General features: G+C 41.3%; 1 protein-coding gene across 6 annotated transcripts in view; it reads left to right on the top strand.

Annotated features, from left to right (window-relative positions):
- Cald1 (caldesmon 1) overlaps nt 1–27,262 on the top strand; it is a 186,157-nt gene that overhangs the window by 103,143 nt on the left and 55,752 nt on the right. Inside the window, exon 1 of one of the 6 annotated variants that reach the window (XM_042670113.1) lies at nt 9,264–9,455. The exons of the other annotated variants lie outside the window; for them this stretch is intronic. Coding sequence (XP_042526047.1) covers nt 9,406–9,455 — 50 coding nt within the window. The 5' untranslated portion in view covers nt 9,264–9,405. Of the gene's footprint in view, nt 1–9,263; nt 9,456–27,262 lie in introns of those variants that run through there. 6 annotated transcript variants of the gene reach the window in all.

The raw sequence follows: 27,262 nt of genomic DNA on the forward strand, positions 1-27,262 counted from the left end.
AGAATAATAAATAAATAAAACTGTGTATAGGTATATGTATATAAATATGTATATATATAGGATCATAAACTGCTCCATATGACATACCATACAAAGTAAGACAATATCTAATACCTATATAATGACACAATTATATAAAATATTATTTATATATATTATTTATATAGCATGAGTTAAAAACATGATAACCAAATAATCCAAAATATATAATTAGACCATTTCTCTAATGATAGAAACAGATATGCTTTAAGCCAGGTCGGTCTTTCAAAAAAAAGAAATTAATATTTTTGAACCCTTATATAGTATCCCTGGAAAAAATCTGGATGTGATTATAGCCATAAAAGTCATGTGTAAATTTAATATCCAGATACATAAAGTGGATACCAGCAAATATATTTATGGTTTTGGAAGTGGTTAGGTACTTTGCATAAAAGTGATACACACTGAAAATTATGTGGCTTCTGAATTAATATGCTTCCTTTGAAGATTTTACCTTCTTTTCTGCATTAGAATATATCCTTAAAGTCCCTGTGACAAGTTGTTGACTCCTTCACAAGCCTACATTCTAAAATATGTCTCTATGTCTTATTATGTTTGCATTGTATAAAAATCCTGTATACTTTCCTTTCTTAGAATCCTGCAAAGCAGATATGACTATTATTTTCCCTGAAACTAGATTCAGTGTTTTGTAGCAGCCATTCATTCATTCATTCAAGAAAAAGTTGTTCAGGCTCTGTTATTTCCAAGCACTGTTTCAAATCTATTTTAAAGTTGTTTTTGAAGCTTGAGGAAAGAGAGTTACAGGCATGATGTGTTTGTGTTGGTTTTAAGAAAGCAGTACAACTGATTAAAACACCCAGGTTTCAGTAAAACATTAGAAAGACTAAGATTAAGTGTCAGGTGCTGGTAGCTCATTTCTGTAACCCTAGCTACCTAGGAGGCTGAGATGTGAAGATTGCCATTTGAAGCCAACCCAGATAGGAAAGTCTGAAAGATGCTTGCCCCCAATTAATCACCAAAAATCCAGAAGTGGAGCTGTGGCTCAAGTGGTAGAGCACTAGCCTTGAGCAAAAATGTCCAGGGACATTGCCCAAGCCCTGAGTTCAAGCCCCAGGACCAACACACGTAGGAAAAAAAAAGTAGACTAAGTGATTGGACAAAAGAGTTTAAACAGAAAATGGCAGTCTTGGAAGTAGAAGTGTGGCTCAAGCAGCAGAGAGCCAGCCTTGAGCGGAAAAAAAACAAAAACAAAACAAAACAAAAGCCAGTGAGAGCATGAGTTCGTGAGTTCAAGCCCCAGTTCTGGTACCATGAAAAAGAAAAAAAAAGAAAATGTGAGCCTTGTAGCCAGTTAGCTTGGAGGAACTGACTCATATATTACCACTTAATTATTTCTCAGATGCATGCAAACACGAGTAGGCTCAGACTTCCTGTTCTCCCATCCTTAAGTGATAAATTGCAAGGAAAGAAAGCCAAATCTGGGGGTGGGGGAAGGGAAGAAACTTCAGAGAGGGAAGGACCAGGACTTTCTAGAATGCAGAGACGCAAAGGGAATAAAGAGTTCTGACAAAAGGAGAAAGGCAAGTTCTGACCGATAAAGGTAGAGAACAACAAGAAATCTCCTGCAGATGGTAACAGATGGAATGGATCCTTCCTCTGACGAGGCACTAGTCTTACGACAAATGTTTAGAAGTACCACTCTGATTGAAGATGTGTGCTTAAGTGCCAGTCTGGTGACAGCTAGAGGTCAGGCAATAGTCCAGGGGAAGAATTGCCATGGCAAGGCTTGAGTCTGGGGCTTGGAAAGGACAGAGCACCCTCTTTTTAATAGAGAAAGGCAAACCTGCATTTTACCATGACAAGTACAGAAATCTCCCACCCTGTTTCATCCTAGGACCAAGGACTCACTGTGGTGGTGTTTCTTGTGATATCCCCTGGGCTGGGGCTATAGATGCACTGGAAGAGGAGGGAAGGAAGATGTTGAAGTTTTAGCTCCCATGGAAGTGGACTGGACACCAAAAGATTCAGGAGAATAGCTACTTTTGAGTGAAAGAGTAGAAGATAGCCCTTGAGAACATAAGAAAGAAGAAAGTCTCTCTGCAGCTTCCTCACATTGTGGATTACAGAATGGGAGATGGCTTGGCTGGGAATTAGTCAGATGTCACCCATTCCTTCTTGGTTGATTGCCCTTGTGAGGTATACATCAGTCTGTCTTATGCATGGGTCCCCCTGAGACTTGTTATTTGTCAAGTTTTCTTTCTTAAACGAGATAGCAAGTACATACATGGGCATAGAACTACCAGTTCATTATCTTTGTCAGCGTTCAGGATAACATACGATACATTAAAAAAAAAAAAAAAAAAGGCACAGAGTCCTTATAGCTATTCCCACCTCCTGGGTCAGAATTTGCTCATGGATGTAGGTAGAATCACACTATTAATAAAAAAACAACTCTTCAAAAACTGTCTGCTTTAGCACCTCTCTCATATAAATTCAACTACTATGCACCATTTCCATGGCTCCTGTTGCTTGGTCCCTATCTCCCTCTGCTAGGAAGTTCTTTTTTTTTTGGTCGGTCATGGAGCTTGAACTCTGGGCCTAGGCGCTGTCCCTCAGCTCTTCAGATCAAGGTGAGCGCTCTACCACTTGAGCCACAGCACCACTTTCGGTTTTCTGGTGGTTTATTGAAGATAAGAGTCTCATGGACTTTCCTGGCTGGTCTGGCTTTGAACCACAATCCTCAGCTCAGCCTCCTGAGTGGCTAGGATTACAGGCGTGAGCCACCGGCGCCCAGCTTGTTAGGAAGTTCTTTACAGGGGATAGTCCACTCAACTTTTCTGGAACCCATCCTGAGAACTGAGGTCAAAGACATTACTATGTCATGCCCTGTCATGGTGCTTCTGGAGGCCCTGCAGAATTCTGAAACTTTTAAAGCACGTGTGTAAGGAGAGACAGTGACCCTTCCCTCCATGTTACTCTTTGTCTCCTGGGCACCAAAGTTTAGCCTATAAGCAATACATGCTGTGTGGGAACAGTTTCAGCCTCCCTCTCCTCAGGGCACAGACTTGCTGCAATGGGGCTGGATCATACGCTCCCCAGGCCTTTGTGCAGATGGGCCGCCTTGCTGCTTAGCCATGAATGCTGGGATTTCTCTCAACAACACACATGACTAAAATGTGACTTAGACCACCTCTGACAACACTTATTTTCCCACTTTGAGTCATCTACAGGAAAAATATACCTGGGTCGAGGCCATTATTTGCCCCTTATGAAGCCAAGTATATTAGATGGTTTATGTAACACATGGTATAGGGTAGGGAAACTAACATTTCTCCATATTAAGACACCCCAGGCACTATATACTAACTGGGGAAAGAGGAGGGTCGCAACTATAAATAGGACTTCATCACCTTCTTCGGATAGCTCAGGGACTTATAAGAGCACATGGAAATATTAGTGCAATTTAGCACTTTGACTTCTGAACTGATGCAAATTAATAAGTATATTGATGGTGTATTTCAGGTAGATGCTCTTTGAAAGATTTTTTTCCCTCTCCTTTGTGAAATCTGTCCTTGTCTTCCTCAGTTTCCTTTTAAAGTTACCAAGAATTTAAACAAGGAAAACAAAATACAGATTTTCCTGAAAGAACGTAAAGCATGTGACCCTGAAAACAATTTGCAGTATAAAGGGTTAACAATGATAACCACGGAAACAGCTCTCCAGGCCAATGCGGGAAATGGACTAAGCAACACATCAGGAAAAATAAAAACTGACTTAGCCCCCAAATGGATGACCTCTGTTGACCTCTGACGGAGTTGCTACCGTGAGTGAGCCAATGATGTCAGGACATGATCGCAGAGCCATGCAGGCAGCTCTGGGGCTTCATCCAGGCCTGTTCAGTTGTGGTCATGCCTTTGCTATGTTCAATTTTGGTTTCTCATTTGAAAAGCTGATCTATTTCCGGCTCATATTAAAAGGATAGAATATAAAGCATTGACATTTAGCTTAGAAAAGACAAGGGTTGTTTCAGTAATAGGAAGTTTAACTTGATAGCAGAACCAACAGAGCATAAGAAAAATTAGACCCTGGGGTCTTGATCAACTGGTTTATCTTTTGAAGTAGCTTTTACTTTATTATTCTCAGGGTACTCTTCATTTCTAGAATGTATTGAGATGTTGGTATATATGTGTATATATATATATATATATGTGTGTGTGTGTGTGTGTGTGTGTACTATATATATATATCTATATAGCTATATATCTTAGCTCCCTTGAGAATGCTCTTCTTATATTTTAGATCTCCCTTCTCTTCCCTAGTACTCACTGCAATGACCTGTTTGTGGCAATAGCATTAAATGGGAATTTTAAAAAGGAATATGGCTGGGTGCTGGTGGTTCATGCCTATAATCTTAGCTACTCAGGAGACTGAGATCTGAAGATCAGAGGTTCAAAGCCAGCTTCAGTAGAAAAGTCCAGGAGACTCTTATTTACAATTAAACACACACATACTTTCATACACAAACACACACACACATACACACACACACACACACACACACACACACATACACACACACACACCAAGAATGAAACTGTGGCTCAAGTGGTAGAGCACTAGTCTTGAGCACAAAAGCTCAGGGATAGCACCTAGGCCCTGAGTTCAAGCCCTAGTACCAACATACACAACAAGAAGGAACATTCTGGAATGAAGAGGCATGGCCATCATTATAACAGCACTCGGAGAGTGTTGCAATCCAAGCTGTGTTACAAGCCTGGAGACAGATGGATCAAAGGATAATTAAGAAAATGGTGCCAAGTGGCGCTGTGGCTCAAATGGTAGAGTGCTAGCTTTGAGCTGAAGACCTGAGGGGCAACTCCCAGGCCCAGAGTTCAGGTCCCACAACCGCCAAAAAAAAAAAAAAGAAAATGGTGCCAGTACAGGCTACAAGGAGTCTAAAGGCAAAAGAAGAGGTTGGTTGTTGCTTTCCACAGCAGTCCCTCCATTCCTTCACACCACCCCAAGTAGACACAGGAGTGCTCCAAAGAGGCAATGGGAGGGGAAGAGTAGCGGGGAAAATAAGCTACTGGAAGACAAAAAGCAGGAGAAAAGAAGGAGGTTTCTTGGAACTATTAAAAAGCATTGTCATAGCATTGTCATGGATTGCCATTTGCATTAAGACTAACCAAAACCCATGAAAGCAGGAAAGGGGTTCTGCCTGCAAATATATAGTTAACCCCCTTTAATTTCATTCCTAGATGAAGCTTGGGAAGCCACCATACCTCTAGGCAAGATTTTTGCCTTGCCCTAAGTGTAGAGAATCTATAAATTTCTTCACAGGAAAATTCATATCTTACAGATTCCCCTTCAAATTACTCAAACTGTTCCTCCCACATACATAGACTTTAGTGAGTTTCTGTAAACACGGGCACATGTATATGCATGGATCTACATGTGCATGCACATATACATGCATGTGTATGAGTGCATTTTCCATTTGCATGCATTTTTAATGTGTGTGTGTGTGTGTGTGTGTGTGCTTTCAATGTATTCGGGTACTACTCACAGCACTTCCCACATACCTCTCTTTTCCCCAGGGAATTGCTCCAAAGTAGAAGCTGTTCTTAAACAACTCTTGCAGACTGTAAAGTCTGGAACCGATCATGTGGTCCAGTCTCCTACCTCCATGAAGTCAAGTTATTTTTTTTTAAATATCACATTTTATTAATAAAAGACCACCCTGTGGTGAGAACTGTTCCTTTCTATCAAACTGACCTCCATCAAACCTTCCCAGCTCAGAAATCTCTTTGATGAAAACTTAATAAAGTATCCAGAAATGAAAAGATACTCTAAGTCTTTCTGAGAGTAGCCTACACTCATTTTCCATAGTCAGAGCCCTGAAGGATCATCAGAATATGACACCTACAATCTTCCTAAAGGGTGACGGGTCCTGTTGTTTACAATGCCACTGAATGGTGAGCAGTTCGGTTCCAACCTCAGAGATGTCAGTTCAGGAAGCTGGACATGACATTTCCCAGTCTCCACCAACTGTGAGAACACCCAAGCCTGCAAAGAACATTGTTCACAGCAACCTGTCAGCTGCTCTTCTAATACTGCTCACTCTCTCCTCCATTCCCAGCCACTGCCTTTCCATGGACTGATAGCCCTAATCCAGCTCTGAGCTCCTAATCTGATTTGCTTATTATCTCCCTGCTTGGAATCTGCCTGTCCTCTGCCCTATGCTCTGCCTATTCTCTACTGGCATCTGTCCCATGTCCAATACTCACAGTTCTCTTTGTGAACTCCATGTCAGTATCTGACTAGTAGGTAGTTTGTAATCCAGCACCAGTGAGCACTGAAGACAGCTATCCCCTCCCCACTACCCTGAATCAACAACAATAATCCACTGAAAATGTGCACCAACCTTCCCCTTCTCCTATGGCCTCAACTAAGGAGAGCGCTTAGATGGCTAGATAAACGCTATATAACTGCCCATTAAGCAAGCTTCCAGCAGCTACGTTTTAGCATATGAGCAGATGTTTGCTGCATTTAGTATGTGTGTATGTGTTTAAGAGAGAGAGACAGAAGAGAGACAAGAAAGAAAGAGAGAAAGAGCCAGAAAGAGACCTAGAGAGAGAGAAAAAAGAGCCAGAAAGAGTCTGAGAGAGGGGAGAGAGAGGGAGAGGGGGAGAGGAGGGAGAGAGGGAGAGAGAGAGGGAAAGAAAAAGAGAGACAGAGACAGACAGAGAGACAGAGACAGAGACAGAGAGAAACAGAGACAGAGACAGAGAGAGGAGAGAGAGACTGCTAGCCCAGAAGAAATACAAGATTTTTTTTTCCTCTGCTATTTCATTTTATAAGCCAATTGTGAATATGTCAAACTCTACCTGCCATCTCAGATTTGGAGTAGAAAGGGAGTGAGGAGAAGGGAGGAGGGAATTAGGAGGAAAAATTTGTTCCCAGGATCAAATGAGTCTCATAAGCAAGTATGTTCATTTGCTACCGCTGCTGTAATAAATAACCACAAACTTAGTGGCTTAAAGCAACACAAACTTATTATGTACAGGTCTGTAGATATGCCTGGACTAAAACTGAGGTTTTGATAAGGACTGCATTCCTTGCTGGAGGCTCTAAGGGAGAATGCATTTCCTGCCTTTTTACCTCCCTGAGGCTCCCACATTCCTGGGCTCTTGGCTTTCTTTCTACATCTTCAAAGAAGGCAAAGTTACATCCCTAACCTTCTCTCCCACTGATTACAGTCACAAAGGTTTTTTTTCCAAGTTTAAAAACCTACATGATTGGAGTGAACAAACCTTGATAATCCAGGATAACTCCCATTTCAATGACTTCAGTTCAATCACAGCTTCAAACTCTCTTGGGCAAAGTAACATATTCTTAGTTTCTAGAGATCAGGAGATAAACATCTTTAGAGTAAATTTTATTCTGCATACACCAACAAGCCATGGAACTTTACAAACAACTGGAGGAATGAAAATGGATAAAATTTGGTAGAAAAATGAGCAGCACAATGTCTCCACACATACACTATATATATATTTTATATATATAAATATATATTTTAAATCTTGGCTCAAAGTGATTAACTCAAGATAAGTCCATATTTAAATCATTTAAGTATTGTGAACACAGGTATAACCCAAAGTTTTTATGAGTGTTATTTTCTCTGATCAATGTATATTGAGTGATGACATATAATCAGTGAAATACTTAACTGTGTGTATACATCAGAATATATGGAGATAATTAACTTTGACATTCATTGAACTATATTTACTCCAAAAATTATGACTTTGAGGACAGTCCAGTATTTACTTATCTATCTATATCCATTGCCACTGAGATGGTTTAAACTCAGGCCCTAAACTCTGTCCTTAGCTTTTTCACTCAAGGCTGGCACTCTACTACTTGAGCCACAGTCCCACTTTCTGGCATCTTGGTGGTTAATTGAGATAAGAATCTCACAGATTTTCCTGTCTAGGCTGGTTTCAAACTGTGACCCTCAGATATCAGCCTCCTGGGTAGCTAGGATTAGAGACAGGATTCTCCAGTGCCCAGCAAGTCCCAGTCTTTAAGCATGTTTCTACCTAGTTGAAGTGGAGAGCATTTAACCTTACTGAATTAAACTTCTTTAAGTTGAACATCAGAGCAGCTTGAAGATACCGGGCAAGTTTTGGGAAAGCTGTTTGTCAGTGTTTTTGTGAATGACATAAAGCCGTCCATCTCAAACATCTCTTTCATTTTGTGAATTTGGTTCTCAATGTGTGAGATCAGTTGCTTCTGTTGTTTACCAAAAAGTAATCTAACCTTGTGTTGTAGAGATCTTAGTTCTACACATTTGATGAAAGCTAGTCCCGTAAGTCATTGGGCCCTCCCATACCAAGGCACTTTTGAGAGATGCAGAAATATATTCATAACTCAATCCAAGATAGGGTGTCATCACTAGAATCAACACCACCCCCTCATGAGGGGGTGGGAATTGGCTGCTTTCCAAGCCTTGCTGACCAGTCCCTTTGCCAGGCGTGGCTGGTGAGATCACCAGATGGACCGGCTGTTCCAGCAAGCTCCCAGGCTGGCTACCTCATCTCTCAGAAGACAGATGCAAAGAGCAGACACCCTGTACAGTCCAGCCCACCACTGCGCAAGACCATGTCTCTTGGTTCTTCCTATTTCCTTTGCATTCTCTGGCCCTGGTATCATTTCCTAGATAAAAGGGATAAGAGGAGTTTCTCAGATTTGAATTCTCAGTAGGAACTGTTTGCTTTGGAAGCCACTTACCCCAATGCTAATTGAGAACAGAGACCAGAAGGAGAGCCTGAGAACAGCACCCGGATGAACTTTTCAGTGGGCTGATTTCTGTTGATCTTGTCACAACTGGGATGTGTATTCATGTATTAATACCACCATCAATTGTTTTCCCAAAGGCTGAGCCTAGACATTCACATCTTTCCCTTTGGCTTGCCTTGGAATCGTTATTTATTCCACATAGTTAAGCACATAAAGTCTTCATTAGCAAAGCTACTGAGGATCCTGGTCCTGACAACTCAACTCTGTGAGTCTGGAAATCTCCAAGCACTCGCCTGCCCTTCAGATCTAAACGTGATGGGGCTTCTATTAGAGAGATTACAGTAAAAACTAACAATCAGCTCTCTGATGATCCCACGTGGAGGGAATGGGTGGGGAGGAGTAGATTTGGCTGAGGACAAGCCCAGACTTTCGTCACTGGGACAGACCAAAGTGTTAACACAAAGGGAAGACCCTGGAGCATCCTGCTCACTGCATTTCAGCCACAGATAACATGGCCTGTCTGCGGGCCTGGCCCACGCCCTGACCTCGCAGCCAGGGCCCCCCCATCTCAGCTGCCTGCACCCCTGGCCAGCTGCAGACATGCTCGGATCGGGGTCTCAAGGAAGACGCAGCCTGGCCGCGCTCTCCCAGTGAGTCTACACTCAAAGAAAGATTGCTTTTTCTTTCCTTTCCTCTCTTTTGCTTTCTTACTTTTTCTAACAATAGCATTGTTTTTTAAATTTAAATATGAAATTGTGGGAGTGGGAGGAGGAAAGAGACACTGGGGAGAAAGGAAATCTGTGAGAATGTACATTTCCATCCTGCCTGAAACTTTTGGGTCTTCACTGCGGGGCGGTTCTGATCCAGTGATTTTCTTGTTGCCATTTGTATGGTACCTTAGGAAGCGTTTATGGGTTTCTCTCCTGCAAATACCAATCTACAGAGCATTGTGTTGCTGAAGATCTGCTGTTAATTTAGACCTGAGCCTTTTGCCTCAGACATTTGCTGGCCTCAGAGATTTCACTAAGCCACACTTGCCCAATCCCTAAAGTAAACAGCCCAAAGCCCTCAGTCCCTCTGACCATCTGATTGAGAGCTACAAGACTGGTAGCATATGCTATTGATCAGGGAAATGTTCAGATAAAGTACTTGTGGAATTCCAGGATCCCAGGATCCCCAAATCCTGGAATGTGAAAGCCAAAAAGAGCCTTCTGAGATAGTTTGACTCAGTGTTCATTCCTTCCTCCCAGGAGGTTACAAGAACCCAAAAGAGTAACTGGACTTACCCAAAGTCAGACAATTGTCAGTAAGTAGGGAAATGGTGTCTGTAATGTTGGGTAGGTGAGGGGTCGTTTTCACACTGGTGTTTATAGAGTTTGAGAAACTGTTAAGGGGTCATGGGAAAAGGTACTGCACAAGAGTAAGAACACCAAATGGCCTTTCAGTAAGTCTTTCCCATTTCTGAGCATTTTGGCACAGATTCAGAATGGCAATTGTTGTTCCAGTTGTTCCAGGGTTTGTGCAACAGCTTAATCAAATAAACAGAAGAACTCAATGGGGAGAGGGGAGGGGTCCTAAAAAACCGAGACCCACGTTGATAATATTCACCGATTTCTTGGATAACCAAGAAAATGTGCTCATTGCACTATTTTTTTAAGTCAAATTTAATCTGATAAGGAATCCTCTAATGTAAAGGAGATATGCTGATTAAATAGGCTAAATCTAGTTAAATCGACCCAGAACTCTGACTCTCCAGTGTCTTAGTGAGTCCCAGTTCCTTTCATGCCTCTCCAACCCCCCTCCCCCAACCCCACTACACCACCCCTCAGCTATCTCCTGTAACATTTCCCCGGAATGCAAGATCTCCATGGAAAGCTTCAGAGACCACAGACCTTGTTTCATGCATTCATTACAGATGAGGAAACCACGGCACATGGAAAGTACAGGCTTGCCGGGGTCTCACAGCTGGTCAGCAACCGAGCGTGGACGGCTAGAAAAAAATCGTATTTCTGTCTCCCTTCCTCCTTACTACTCTCTGTCCTTCAACACCTGGTCCTGGCTCTTTTTCTATTCCATACATGTCTGTGGTTCTCTCTATTTACTTTCTCCATATTTCTCTCTCTCTCTCTTCCCCACTTACTCTTGTCACTTCCTGAAACTCAACAGTGATTGCCTTCCACCTGGATGACTGTCATTTCCTCCCATCTGGTCCCTGGCCTCAGCCTCAGTCCATTTTCTGACCTCATCCCCAGCCCACCCCATTTCCCCCTCAGAGGATAGAACTCACTTTCCTTAACACATCATTCAAATTCTCCAGAGCCTCCCTTCACTGTTTCAATCCGAATCTCTCCTGCTGCAGCAAAATCACACCAGGTCCCTGCTCCCAAATCCATCACACACAAACCACACCCATCTTTGGGCTTACTCCTTTCTCTGCATGAGAATTAACTATTCCTGCTTTCTTTTTTTTTTTTTTTTTTTTTTTTTGCCAGTCGTGGGGCCTGAACTGTGGGCCTGGGCGCTGTCCCTTAGCTCTATCAGCTCAAGGTGCGCACTCTACCACTTGACCCTCAGCCCCACTTTTGGCTTTTTCTGCTTATGTGGTGCTGAGGAATCGAACCCAGGGCCTCGTGCATGCAAGGCAAGTGCTCTACCACTGAGCCACCTTCCCAGCCCCCTCCTGCTTTCTATATCTGCTTCCATCTTCCTTCAAAGTCTGGATCAAATGCTACCTTCTCTCCTAAACCTTCCTCAGTCCCTCTTTTTTCTCTCCTCTGACAACCTATGCCCATCTTTTTTGTGTTCAAGTATTCAAGCTAGCTGGAATATGTCTGTCTTCCCCCTGGGTGATGGTAACCAACTCAAAGGCAAAAAACCATTTTGAATCTTTGAATCTTCAGCATTCAGAATGGCATCGACATTATTTTTGTTTACTCTTTAGTTCTACCATTATTGAAGAAATTTGACTTATTTCATGCAACTTTGTACTTTTCATTTCAGCCTCCGAACATTGGAAAGTGCCCGTACCTTTACTTTTGCAAGAAGTATTAGGTTAAATGTAAAAGCAGGTGTCTAGCAGATGAATTAGAAATTTCTATGCATTTCCATTAGATAACTTACCCCAGTTACATCACCTACAGGACAAGATTGGCAATGGGGTTTTTTGGTTTTGGTTTTGTTTTGTTTTATGAGGCACATTAAAATTCCTGAACGCCAAGACCTACACAAGGACCATGTTATTTTCTGGAGCAGGTGTGAATAGCTGTTGAGTTCTTCAGACTTCAAAGTAGGTTGAATTTTGGTAGGATCACTGAGAGATTTTTTTTTCTCTTATAGCTCAGTATTTCACTGCTATTTTTTAACATATTAAAGCCCTTATGAAGTTTACTTGGGTCAAGATTTGGGGTTTTCTGTAAATATTTATTTTACTCAAGTAAGAGTTACATTTCTTTTAAAGAAGTATGCTTTTATATATCCTTGGGAAGAAAGTTCAAAAGTTGTGTTCTTGTGTCTCATTTTCTAACAACCATGGTAGGGCATATAAATTTTGAAACCATGGAATCAGAGAAGTGTGGAAGATTATTTTCACCCCACTATTGTCTGAGGGAAGTAAATTGAAAACATTGCAGAGAAATAAATAAATGGCATAAAGAAGAAACACACAGGAATGTTGAGATTTTTTAAATATAAACAAACAAGCAAACAACAACAACAACAAACAAGCAAAAACTATACAAACATGTGGTTCTTGCAATACAATCTGGGAATTTTCCAAGCTGAATTTATCAATAATAATGGAAACTATATCTGTCCATTTTCCAAATCAAAAATACAGTGCATTTGAAATTTTTTTCCAATTTCTGAGCTATATTATTGTTATGAGCAAGCTTTTTAAATCATGCTGTAAAATGATATCTTAGACAACAAGACGCCATCCCCAGATGGGTCCCCTTGTTTATGAGTTGCCTGCTGAATTCTTGTTCCTTTTGTTACTTTTAGTATCTGATAATGAATCTCTGTCTAATAGCCATAATATCAGGAAACCTACGAGGTAGAATTATGTTCAAAGTGACAGTCAATAGTTAGTGGAGGTTTGTCTCTTTTGGTTTTTGTACAAAACTGACCTTTTTTTTTTTTAAATCTGCTCATGTTTTGGTTCAAAGATAGGTTTCTCTGGCCCTCTATCTGGTAAAGAATAACATTACTTAAAAAAAAAGAATAACATTACTAATGTTTATAGATGAAAGTATAAGAAAGAATGGCAGGAAAAATAGGTGACTGTGCTTTGCCAGGTATTGAGAATATTGCAGAGATGTGCTTGTGGAAGTAGTCTTGACCTTCTGCTCGGGTCTTCCCTGTGAATGGCCAGATGAACACACCAGCTATCCAGTGGTCTTGATGATGCTGATGATGCTGTTGGCGTCACATTTCCTTTTTCCCACTTTTTACCTTTGGCCTGTGGATCCTTGCAACGAGCCCTGTGATAAGCCCTGGGAGCCATCCATATTGTCAGATCTAGCAGTGGCAAGAGGAACAGGACACAGGGGAGGAATTCTGCTGCCTTCTGCAAGCTGACTTGCCCCTGACATTTCTAACTGGACAGTAAAGATGAATTGCCCACAGAAATACAGCTAGCTGCAGTTCTTCAGTACTAGCTGCCGACCTTTGTTGAATTTCAAAGGTGGCTGTGGATAGGCTAGCCTGAGATCCCAGCAACCCTGTGTCATGGCGTTTGAAGTTCCAAAAACCAATTCACAAATGAAACTTTGGGAAAAGGATCTTCATAAATGTAGTCCTGCCCTGATTAATTTCCCAGCCTACTTGAATTTTTCAGAGGCATCTTAAAAGAAATCTGTAAACCTTACTCATTTCCATCTATTCAGTCAGCAAATAGCCATTGAGGGTTTCCTGTCCTAGGCTTGCTGGACTCCTCGTGAAGAACAGGAAAAAAGATCAAGCTCAGGCTCTGGCCTCGAGGTTAGCTTATCTTTGAACCTATCAGACACTACTTATGCCTCTTTCAGCCCTTCTCTCCCTATACCTTCCACCCAACACACACACATTCCCCAGCTCTGTTTAGAACTGTGGCTCCCATCAGAACAGCACAAACCCACAATTAGCGTTATCTGATCGCTGTTCTCAATCTTCTTTTCTTCTAATCATCCTCTGAAAGAAATACATCTTATACTGTCACCTAGTACACACATACATACAGACAGACACACACACACACACACACACAGTCACACATATGGAACAAAATACTCCTGTGTATGATGTTCTCCAAAATCTTCCATACTATTCTATTTTACTTTAAAAAATGATGATCTACTAAATAGATGTGTGTGTGTGTGTGTGTGTGTGTGTGTGTGTGCGTGCGCGCGGGCGCGCGCGCGCGCGCGCGCATGTGAGTACACACTGGTACTAAGGACTTGAATTCTAGGCCTTGAGTTCTCACAGATTTTTGTTTTGTTTTGTTTTGTTTTAACTCATATCTGTCACTCTACCGCTTGAGCCACACTTCTCCTTCTAGCTTTTTGCTGATTAATTAGATAAGTTTTTCCAGGTTTTGTCTGCCCAGACTGGCTTTGAACTATAATTCTCAAATCTTAGCCTCCTGAGAAGCTAGGATTCTAGACATAAGCAACAGGTGCCTGGCTATCTTATTTTGTAATTGGATTAAATATTAGTACCTACAGAAGAGACTTTGTAAATGGCAAACAAGTCACGAACTGAAATGTGAACACCACTGAATGTCTCAATGACCTTTGTTCCTCCGGTCCCTGTCTTTGGGCTAGCTTAGGAAACTCTGCTAGCTGGGGACCACCCAGGCTATTAGATACAGAGGTCAAGCTGGTGATTAAAAGGAATGGTTTTTGGGTGGGAATCAGGTATAGATTCTTCTTCAGTTTACTCTATAATCATTGCTGCTGCAACATAGGTATAAAAATAATCTATTAAAAAGATGCAAGGCATCAGTTGCTTACACTCAGGAGGCTGAGATCTGAGGATTGCAGTTTGATGCCAGCCCAAGCAGGAGACTCTTCTCTCAAAAAGAAAAAGAAAAAAAAATCTGGAAACAGAGCCATGGCTCAAGCGATAGAGTGCTAACGTTGAGCAAGAAGCTCAAAGACACTGCCCGGGCCCTGAACTCATTCCCAAGGACCAACACCAAAAACAAAACAAAACAACAACAAAACCCCTCAGATACTAAAGCCCCTCTCTTAGCAAGGACATCCATCCCAAGTGTCAAAGTAGATGGAAAAATATTATGTACAAAATCTATGTAAGTTATTGTTAAGTAACTTCATTTCTCCTAATTAAAAGTTAATATCAGAGGAATAACTTGCGCAGACCATATGTTCTTAATAGAGCGGGGCAAGAATCCTTAAGCAGGCTGCAATATGATGCAACTTCCTAAGTGAAAATCTCAGAGTGACATTTGTTTGTGATGTTGTAACTAGGCTTAAATTTAAGAAACTCAGCCATACTCTTCCCACTGTCCTTAAAATGCTTGTCTCGGTTTTAAAATCAAGGAAGCACTAGGTGGTCAATGGGTTTCTAAGGCATGAACCAATTTGTGAACAATTATGGTAATATCTGCTCTACTCCACTAGATTTATAAACATTTAATGTCCACTGTTTTTTGGTTTTGGTTTTGGTTTTGGTTTTGGTTCAGTCATGGGGCTAGGACTCAGGGCCTGGGTGCTATACCTGAGCTCTTTTGTTCAAGGCTAACCTATTCTACCACTTTGAGCCACAGTTCTAATTCCTGTTTTTGAGTGGTTAATCAGAAATAAGAGTCTCACGGACTTTCCTGCCTGTCTGGCTTTGAATTGCCTCATGATGGCTGGAAAGCAGAGACTAAGACAAGAAGGTACCAGTGTTCTCCTAGAGCATGCTCACTTGATTCAGGCAGGCCCCACTTTTTAAAGGTTCTACTACCTCCAAAAATGCCACTGGCTGAGGACCAAGCCTGTGATCCATAGGCCTTCAGGGGACATTTCAGATCCAAACTATAGTACCCATGCTTACAAGTCTTTGCTTAACTTTTTTCTAGAATTTGACTCTTCACTTCTCAGTTTGGATATTATCAGGGGAAAATAAACTAGTAACAACAACAACGAAGAACTTTATTTACCCCGCTTGCCACTGATCCTCTTTAAAAGGTCAAACATTGTTAATATAGATCAACAACAAGTCACAGCTCATCATTCCCTGATGAAATTTCTAGACACAAAAAGGATATAAAATATATAATAGATGCTATATAAAATATATAGCATCTAAGCAAGTGTTTGTGGGGTTTTTTTGGGGGGAGTAGTAATACTGAGATTTGAATGTCAGGCCTCACACATGCTTGGCGGGCAATCTACCACTTGAGCCATGCTGCCAGGCATTTTTGTGCTAGATGTTTCTCAGGTAGGGTCTCACAGTCTTTCAGAGGCTGGCCTAAGATCTTGATCATCCTCCCTATACTTCCCATGTAACTAGGATTGTAGGCAAGAACCACCATACCCAATTTAGGCAATTCTGAAACCTATTGGTTTCATGACCACTCTAATTTCTGTGTAGATAATGTTCAAAGCTTTATAATAAATGTGTAGGATATACCTAAAAAGCAAATAATAGAAGACTTGCATGCAGCTATTGAATGATTTTGTTGAGGCCAAGGGGAATCAAAAGGGAGGGCTCTAGCAAGGACCCATCGTTCAGCTCTGCTCTCTGGCAGGCAGCCTCAGTGGTGTGCAGCAGGTTGGGAAAGAATCTCAACACTCCTGTTACTCAGGCCTTCTCCGCACTGAACAGCCAAGTTCAGGACAGAAGAGAAACCAGGGCCAGCCATTCTGACTCCCAACTGGATTCAGTTGGCTTATTACTATATTAAGTATGTGACCCTGGGCCAGTTGCTTGATTTCACCATGCACACAGGACTTTCTCTGCCTATAAAAATGGTTAGGATTCACCTTGAAGGTTTAGTAACAAGTAAAGGAATTAGCCACACAAAAGTATGTAAACCACAGTGGGTGCTTATTGAGTGCTGTGTTTCCTCTCTTATTCTCCCCTCAGAGGAGTCCAGAGAGAAATGACATGATATCTAATGCTGACAACGTGACTGAGTCAGAGGCAAAAGGCAGGAGAATTTAGTGTCTGATTGACATGCATACACTCAAACCTCCTTGTACTGTTCAGAAAATCATTCCTTCACTTTAGATTTTGGTTGTTTTAGTTACCACTTCAAAGGAGAATCCAGATGGCTATATTTTGAATAACTGACTTTTTTTTTTAGAAGTGGGGCAAAATATAGAATTACTACTTTTCCTAATTAGCCTAAACCAGCTACCTTGAAAAAGAGGGGAATGTAGAATATAGGGGTTGATTTGCCATCAAGTACCACCCATCTTCAACTATCTTGACAGGTAAAGACAGTATAAATTAAGAATATGGTCTTCAAAAGCCAGAAAAGCTTGGGTTTGGGTCTCAATCCTACTATTTTATTAAAAGTGTGTCCCTAACCAAGGCACAAATTAAAAATATGGGTTTCTCAGTTTATTCATTTATAGGAAAGAAGACAATACCTATAAAGCAGCCCTGGGCCAGGTGTTAGCAAGTACTGAGAAATGAGAGAGGGAAGATAGTAATCCTGATAATCACTGGCCTCGCTGGATGTGGGAGATGAATCTAAGGAATGACTAGGTAATGACAAAAGTATGAATGACTCTGACGCCTTGAATTAGTTTCCTAGGACAGCCATCACAAAGTACTACAAACTGGGTGGCTTAAAACAATTGAAACTTATTGTCTTATGACTCTGGAGGCTGAAAGTCTGAAACCAAGATGTCAGCAGAGAGTAAGACTTCTCTGGGACCTGCAGGGAAGAATTCTTCACCTACCTTCTACCTTCTGTTAGCCCCGGGGGTTCTTTGACTTGGGACAGCATGACTTCAATAATCTCACATGCCATTCTTCCTGCATCTCCTCACCTGGTCCTTGGGAATGGCTGGATTTGTATCCAAAGGCCACCAATCTTACTTGTTTGGATCCCACCCTAACCGCCACAAGGAAATTTGATTGCATCTGCAAAGACCCTCTTTCCAACTAAGATCACACCCTGAGGTACTGGGAGTTAGGACTGTAACCTGTTTCTAGGGGACATCATTCCAACCATAAATGAGTAAATAGACTTGCATAGAGACTTCTGAGAATTAATTATTCAATTAAGTTAAATGCTGAGGTCTCCACAAATTGGGCAAACTCCTTACATCCTGGATAGGTCTCTTAGGAAAAAACTGTATTCTGCTATGGGTTAGCCTTGTGAGAAATGAATGTTTCCTGATCACAAAATAGCCAAACCCCCTTAGACCAAAATGTCTGGGACTTTCCTTTTAGTCTTACCAAGAGAAGTACACCCAGGAAGTGTGGATCCTCTCTATTCAACCCTGGGGTACTTACAGATTGAACCATTTTATATATCTATATTAACTCATACAGAAGGAAACATTTCTTCTATTTCCTCTCCCTTCTCTGTGTAAGTTTAAGTGTTTGACCTGACTTAAATAGTGTTTGATCCATAGACATATTCAGTTTGATCTATTATGAGTTTGTCTCTCCTCCTTCTTAAGACTGGTGATGGAAAACATCTGCCTTCAGGGTACGGACTGGCTTTGAGACCTGGTTAGCCCTGAGGGCATGTGGAGGCTAAGGTTTTGTGAGTTTACCTCAGAGCTACATGTCAATCTCCACCATGATCTCCAGACATTAGGACAAAAAGAACATAGCTGAAGTAAAACCTGAACCAATTAACAAATAAACTGGGCTGATAATGTGGCTTTGTTGTGGAGTGCTTGCCTAGCAAGCATGAAGCCCTGGGTTTGACACCTCATACCACATAAACAGAAAAAGCTGGAAGTGGCACTGTGGCTTAAGTGGTAGAGTGCTAGCCTTGAGCAAAAGAAGCTGGAGGACAATTCCCACGCCCTGAGTTCAAGCCCCAGGACCTGGGGGTGGGGGGGGCAGGGAGAGAGAGAGAAGTTACAATGGAGAATGTCTTAAGAAATCAGTACAATTCAATGGTACGATTCAATGAGATTTTCTCCTAAATACACCATAGAAGGTGTTAGACACTGTTGGAAAATGTTTATTGACAAAGTAGAAACAACTTTTGAGTGAGGATTGTTAAATTAGTTCCCCTTCAACAAGAATCCCCTACCTAATGACTTACATTATAAGGCAAGTTGTCTTTCAGTAGGTGAATAGGTAAATGCCCTTCAATGGATGAGTGGATGAATAAACTGCTACAGCTAGACAACTGGATACTATTCAGCACTGAAAAGGAGATGGGCTATTAAGTCATGGGAAGACATGAGGGAAGGAATGGCTACAGCTAAGTAAAACAAAGGCTTTGTGTCATGTGATTCCACTCCAACCTTATGACATTTGGAAAAAGGCAAAAGCATGGAGACAGAAGAAAGGTCAGGCTGACAACCACCGAAGGAGCTAGGAAGAAACAAACGGGCAGAGCATGGAGGTGTTGTTTTATCCTGTACAGTGGAAATACTCTCACTATAATTATGGACGCAGATCATTATATATTTGTTCAAACTCACAAGATATACAGCACCAAGGTAAATCCTAAAGTAAAAGATGGATCTGGATGATGATGATGATGGGTAAGTGTAGGCTCAGCATGTTCAGTGTTAGCTGGGGATTCCTGTGGAGACAGGAGTTATCAGAAATCTCTGTACCTTCTCTGTTTTGCTTAGAACTTAAAGCTGCCTTATAGGAGTTAAACGGTTAACATTCATCACTGACAGAAAGAGCAAGTTCCATGTCTCTCTTCTGGCTTTGGTGGTGTACCAGCCATCTTGGAAGTCATTAGCTTGTGAGTTTGTATTCAACTCCTCGGCCTTCGCATGGCATTCTCTCTGTGTCTCTTCTCATAGTTTACCCTCTGTGGGCTATCTCTGGGTCTCTGTCCAGATTGCCCTTTTTATAAGCACACCAAAGTAGAACCCACCCTAATGACATTGAGGCCTTATTTCCAAATAAGGTCACATTCTGAGGTATTGAGAATTCGCTTGTCAAGAGCGCTCTGTTTTCTCTTTGAGGATACAGTGTATGACAAGTACTGAAAGACTGTAAAACTCTAATGTGACATTTCATAATTTAATTCTTGGGCAGTAATTGTTGAGTACATTTAAAGCGTCAGCTGGCTGAAGGATATATTGGGATAGTGGGGCTGGCTGGTTCCTTGCCTGACAGGCCATTGTTGAAAACCATTCCAGTGAGAGTCAGAACCAACTTCTCTGGCTCAGGCTCTGATCCCATCTGCCCTCCATGAGGTCTGATACTCAGCCAGCCCAGCCCCAGTGAGGAACAGCTGAGGAGAGTCTCCTTTCCCACTGGATGCATGCCTTTTCTGGCATGGGAAAGATAAAGTGCTTTGATGATAAATCTCTGCCTGCTTGTTAATGAGTAGTAACTTGGGTTAAGAAAGAAATAGAGAAAATCAGAGTCAAAAGGATTCTGTCATTAGATGTTTTTAACTGCAACTTTCTCCATCCACCTTCCACCCTCCAGAGAGAGAGAGAGAGAGAGGGAGAGCGGGAGAGAGAGAGAGGGAGGGAGGAAGGGAGGGAGGGAGGGAGGGAAAGAAAGAAAGAAAGAAAGAAAGAAAGAAAGAAAGAAAGAAAGAAAGAAAGAAACTAAGAAAGAATAAAAAGAACTTTCCCCTACATTTATTTGACCTATCTCAGCCTTCTCTGGTATTAATATTATCAATGAAAAGGAACTTTTTATTTAAATTAGAAAAATCTTCCCGGTCAATTATTCCTTTTTGGTGGGGCGGGGGGGGGGGGGGGGGGGGGGCGGAAACAGCAGCTTGCCACAGAAGACCTGTAAGCCCAAAGTCTATTTTCCAGAAGACAAAGATGATGATAATGAGGTTGATAATAATAATAAATTATAACAATGAATAGTACTCACAGAGTATTTACTGTTTGCCCATCAGTGACTTAAATACTTCACAAATATTGGCCCTTTTAATCCTTAACACCCTTCTGAGTTTTGTATTACTTGTTACCTTCCCATAAGGAAAATGAGGCCAAAGAACCCAGATAAACTCACTTGCCCACCTCTTCCCTGTCTGGGGTTGTAAAATGGCTGGTTTTGTGACTCCCCTCCTCCCTCCAGTGAATGGATGCTGTTTCCTATGTGTGTTCTCAAAGCTCCAGCCTCTGCTCTTGATGTGGGTACATCTGAGGTTTCCCAAGGACTCTCCTATTTGTTTGGGGACCCCAAGGACTACTTGAGTACTTTAATTCTCTCTGGAATGATTCTGAGCTCCCTAATCGAGCAAAACCCAATACTTCAATATCTTGGAAATGGAAGAGAGCACTAATCAGGAACTCCCACAAGGACAGCAGTGCCCTTGCTTTGAACACAAGTCACTGGGAAATAGGAATGGTATTAGCACATCCCCCCTGTATGCCGAAAATCAGCTCACATCCTGTGTGTGCTGAAAGTGCTCTGTGAGGAGTTATCATCTGTTGTTGCCTGGATGGATCTGAGCTCATGAGCTGGCTCCAGAAACAGCTTAGCCACCAAACAGGATGGGATTAACAGGACAGTCCTGCTGACACAGATCGTAACAGGGTGATGTCTCATTCTAACTTGGAAGCTACTCCCAGTTATACTAGTAACATGGAAGGGAAAGTCTAGAGTGAATAGTGCCCCATTGTGAAAAGAAGTAGACACTACACACTAGGACTAGGGTAAGAACACAGAGAGAAGGGACTCTTAATAAGCAGGTGTTAGAAGAAGAAACAGGAACTTCTCTGTTTGTGGGAGTATGTGTGGGGCGTGGGTGTGGATATGTACCAGTACTATGGCGAAAATTCAGGGTCTCAAGCTCCCATTTGGATTTTTTTTGCTCAAGGCTAATGCTCTACCGCTTGAGCAAGACCTCTACTTCCAGTTTTTGTTGTTGTTGTTGTTGTTTGTTTTGATTTTGCTGGAATTGGAGTTAAGAGTCTCACAGACTTTTTGGCCTGAGCTAGCTTTAAGCCACAATATTCAGATGTCAGCCTCCTAAGTAGTTAAGAGTACAGGCATGAGTTCCTAGTAACTGGCCAGTCAGAGCTTTTTCTGTTTGTGAAGGAGAGAAAAATGAAGGGAGGGAGAGAGGGAGGGAGGAAGGGAAGAAGGGGGAAGGAAGGAAGGGAGGAAAGGAGGAAGGAAGGAAGAAGGGAGGAAGGTGGGAAGTAAGAAGGGAAAGAAGGAAATAAGGAAGAAGAAAGGAAAGAAATAGGACGGAAATAAAGGAGAAGGAAGGAAGGAAGGAAGGAAGGAAGGAAGGAAGGAAGGAAGGAAGGAAGGAAGGAAGGAAGGAAGGTTGGTTGCACCTCCATGACCCATGCTGGGCCTTAGACCAGACCAATGCAGACTATACAAGCCCAGCCCTTCTTAAAAACACAGACTAGGTGTCTTCTGATTGTATACTCAACTGCCTAAAAGTATTCAAATGACAATTTCCTTCACTATGTTTCAGAGTTCCAAAAACACCCTTCCTAAAAATGCATTTTTTAATTAAAAAAATAAAGTCTTATATTTTTGGTTTAGCCTTTAAAAAAATGTTGTTTTCCAAAACCATAATTATGGCCTACCCAGAATGGATTGTCCTTCCTACAGTGAGCACTGGACTTTTCCCGTTCTTCATCTTGATGAACCCCACATGCTGTGGAAGCCACTCCTGGGCCCTTGAACTGGAGCAGTCTCTGCTGCCAGTGTCCTAATAAGGGCATAACTGAGTTCCTGGGGGTGAGGTAAGGGGAGTCGGGTGGTAGATGGTATTTTTGCTGATCAGAGAGGATAAGGTGTGGTTTGGCAGGTACCTCGCTGGTTTGGTTGGCTCCTGACCTAGTCTTTTCCTTTTTACAGTTCAATTTTTATAAAACAATCTCTAAGAATTTGTTTTAAATAGCTCTTTAGCTGAGCTCTGGAAAGATCATCCTGACACAGTTTATCCATGATGAAAATGGATCCGAAGTGGGGTTAGAGTTCTAAGATGTTCTGATCATGTGAGGAGGTGGAGGTGAAGTCTTCCCCATCAATGATGCCAGACAAGGTCACATTTGGTCATGAGGAAAACAGGGACTCATCACTCAGTGTTTAGCCAGTGTTTACTAGATTTTAAGAATTTATCTGAACAATGATAATAGTGTAACTTTTGCTTATTGATTTACCTCGACTTTAAAACAAGGGGAAAGAAACAAAATACCTCATATTAGGATTACAGGATCAAGTTGCTCATCTATGTTCTCTTGGATCACTGGAGGTTAGCCTGTGGCTCCTCTCTTGGTTCTAGTTTTTTGTTTGTTTGGGTTTTTTCCTTTGACTTTTTTTATGCCAGTACTAGGGCTTGAACTCAGGGCCTCACACTCTGGCCTGGCTTTTTCACTCAAGTCTGGTATTCTACCACTTGAGCCATAGCTTCACATCTGGATTTTTGCTAGTTAATTGGCAGTAAGAATCTGACAGACAGCCAGGAGTCGGTGGCTCACACCTATAATCCTAGCTACTCAAGAGGCTGAGATCTGAGGATTGTGGTACAAAGCCAGCCAGGGCAGGAAAGTCCGTGAGACTCTGATCTCCAATAAACCACCAGAAAACTGGAAGTGGCACTGTGGCTCAAGTGGTAGAGTACTTGCCTTGAGCTAAAGAGCTGAGGGACAGCACCCAGGCCCAGAGTTCAAGCCCCATGACCAACAAAAAAAAAAGAATCTCACGACTTTAATGCCTGGCCTGGCTTTGAACCACAATCCTTAGATCTCTGCCTCCTGAGTAACTGGGATTAACCTGAGCATTAGGTTTGTTTTTGTGAATGACTATACAGCCTTTTTTTTTTTAGTATGAGTTGCTTCCAACCTGAATGCATCTCAAGTCACTCCTTTTGAATCAGTGTTTCTCATAATTGTGTCATGCCCTATACAGTTATGATTTAATTGGTGTGGGGTATGATCTGGGTATGAGGAATGTTTTAAAATGCTACCTCTGAAATTCTCAGGTGTTCCTAATGTGAATAACTTCTAAATGAGTCCTGTACTTTATCATCTGCCTCTCTAAAGAGCCAGGCTTTTATTCTTTCTGATGTTTGAAACCTTTAAATAAAATACAACATATATATGAAACAAGTTAGACAGGTTTCTTCTCAGGTTGGTAGATTTTGTTCTGTTGTTTTAAGCTCAACAGTAGAGAATTGTGCTTTCAACCAAAATCAACTTCTGCACATATGAGTATTGTTTAAATGTTATTTTCCATGCACGTAAGGGTACAGCACTCTGGCAAACAGTTGGAAACCATATATCCATTTCAAAGTCTTAAGTAATGAAATTATATTTTTTATGTTTTCTCTGTGTCCTTGCAAGTTATTCATCCCTTGATACTTAATTTAGCTAGTAAATGCCTCTTTATTTGATCTTCCTTTAATATTTAGCCAACTTCACATCCTGAAATTATGAAATTGCTGTATCTAGTAAGGATGAGATGAATAAAAAGCTTCAAGTTACTCATCTTCAAAAATAATAGCATATGAACATGTAGGACCAGCTTAGACAGTTGTGTTGGATTTAGAAGAACTTTAACTCTCTACTCTCCATTTCCTACCTGGATATTCTGTTGTGAAGAAGAAACGTCTTTGGGAAAATCAGGAGTGTGGATGGAGGTGGAAGTATAGAGTGCTGAATGATCATTTTGAAAAGGAAAAACAAGGTTCTAGGCGTAGAGACATTACCCAGAGAGAGTATACTGAACAAAAGAAGTTGAGGAAGAGCCATGAACACCATGATTCATACCTGTCCCTAACTACTCAGGAGGCTGAGATCTGAGGATCACGATTCAAAGCCAATCCAGGCAGAAAAATCTGTGAGACTCTTATCTCTAACCAACAAAAAACCAGAGAGGAGGCATGGCTCCAGGTATATAATGCCAACTTAGAGTGAGAGGTCGAGGAAGAAAAACAATGAGAAACTTGAAGGAAGCCACCACCACAAATGTTAGGCAAAGAATTTGAAAAGGGAAGGTATGACAATTGACGGCACCCTGGGAGCTTGAAGAAGATGGGGTGCATGGAAGTTCTCCTGTTACCTGTGGTTTCACACCCCTTAGTTCCAGTTGTGCATAGTCCAAAAGTAATAAGTGAGGAATTCCAGATAGAGATAGTTCATAAGGTTTAAATAACATCTACTATAGTATAGTTATAATTATTCTATTTGTTTTTAGTTACTGTGGTCCACTGTACCTAATTTATAAATTAAACTTGACCATAGGTATGAGTAGGGAGAGAAAAACCAAAATATACACAGGATCCAGTGTTCTCCCCAGCTCCAACCATCCATGGAATGTCCTCGAGCCCATCCCTACAGATAAGAGAGGGCTATTATTAAAGAGCCACTGGACATGTTGATCCAAAGTAGATCTCTGGAGAACACACAAGCCTCATTTTGGAGTTACGGTTACTGGTGCCAGGATAAAAAATATTAAATAGAGTCAATGCAGTGTTTTGAGATCTTTAATAACCAAATCAAACTTGTCTTTTGATAGTTTGATCAACCAACTAAGTAGTTAAGCATTTGGGAACTTCACAAAATCATCTCCCTGTCCCTGTGTAGACACATTCTGAAGTAAGTTCAGTTAACCTACAAATAGATTAAGTAAATTTAAAACCCTAGCTCTGACATTAAATAAAAAGGTGACCACACAATCCAGGATATAGCCATCATTCTGAATGATAGTCACTGAATTTCCGAACAGGTTTTGGCTAGAACACATGAAAATATTTCTAAAGGACTGGCTAAATCAAAGGTGCTTTTGTGATGCCTCCTTGGACTGAATTAATTCGATGTTCTCCAGACATCACAAACAGTCCAAACCAACCCTACTGGCTTGATACTGAGAAGAAAGAGAAAATGTAGAGGAAGAGAGGGAAATTGCAAGGGAAGAGATAGAGAAGGAGTTGTGGAGAGGAAGGGGTGTACCCCAGAGCTGAAGGAAGAGAGAGAATTGCTTCATTCATGAGCTAAGCCCAGGCCTATCACATGACAAAAGAGTCAGGCTGAAAGCACGTACACATGTATATACAAACACACACACAGATATGATCTAGGAGCAGGCCAGAGTCCATAACCTGATTGGGAAGCATTGGCTGTTTCCATTTGTCTTCAGCCCTGATTATTGATTGGATTCAAAAGTCAGATACCTTTTCAGTCCGTAGCCATTTGGTTCTTCTGATCCAAGAAAAGACTTCATCCAGCTCTGAATCCAAGGGTTTGTTTTTTCTTTTTCTTTTTGTTTTTTTTTTAGTATGCCCTCTATAAGGAAAGTAGCATATGAATATAAAACATATTTACAATAACTTCCTTGAGAGTTTTGCATTATAGGGTTGGAGAAGTAGCTCACTTGCCTAGTGCTAGGTCCTAAGTTCAAAACCCCAGTACTACTGAACAAAAATAAATAAATAAATAAACAACCTTAGCATTCTTCAGATCACTGAGCAAAATATACCTGGTACTTAACCAAGCAAACACTGGCAAGAAAATTTTGCCTGAAATTGCGTCAAGTTTTCGAAAGATTGAAAGAAATGTTAAGTGTTTGGGCTCCATCTCCTATATATTTGTTGTTGTTGTTATTTGGTTATTTGATTGGCTGTCTATGTAACCAAGAGTGGCCTCAAACTTGTAATCCTCCTAGCTCAGTTGCCCAAGTCCTGGGATTACAGATGTATTCCCCTATACCTGGCTCCTGTATTTCTTTTTTTTTTTTTTAATTGTGGTTGGTTGTGGGGCTTGAACTCAGAGCCTGAGTGCTGTCCCTGAGCTTTTGCATCCAAGGCTAGCACTCTACCACTTTGAGCCACAGCACCACTTCCAGTTTTCTGGTGGTTAATTGGAGATAAGAGTTTCATAGACTTTCACGCCCCTGCTGGCTTCAAATGGTGATCCTTAGAGCTCCGCCTCCTGAGATCTGATGCCTCCTGAGTAGCTAGGATTATAGTTGTGAACCACTGGCTCCTGTGTGTCTAACACCTCTTTGTCTCTAAATTAGCTTTGAACTTGCCATTGTGGCTTCTAGGTTGATTTATTACTGTTCTGTTCCATTGCTTCATAATAATGAAATGGAAACCTGAGGATCATTTCTTCCCTTCCTTGGTAAAACTTCTCACATTAGAGCTATGTACATCTGTTTTCACCAAACACCATTGTTCACTGTGTACTATATGCCTTAACTAAGCATTCTTAATAAATACCTTTCTGTTGTGAAGAACACTGAGTAGAGGGGCTAAAAAAAAGAAAGTATGAAATATATCTCATTGTTTCAAGAAACACATAACATTTGAGGTAAGATAATAACATACAAATAAAACAACCCCTGATAGTTAGCTGGAACAATCACAGAGATTTCA

Source organism: Dipodomys spectabilis, unplaced genomic scaffold (genome assembly GCF_019054845.1).
Source record: "Dipodomys spectabilis isolate Male_0828 unplaced genomic scaffold, ASM1905484v1 ptg000519l, whole genome shotgun sequence".
Lineage (NCBI taxonomy): Eukaryota > Metazoa > Chordata > Mammalia > Rodentia > Heteromyidae > Dipodomys > Dipodomys spectabilis.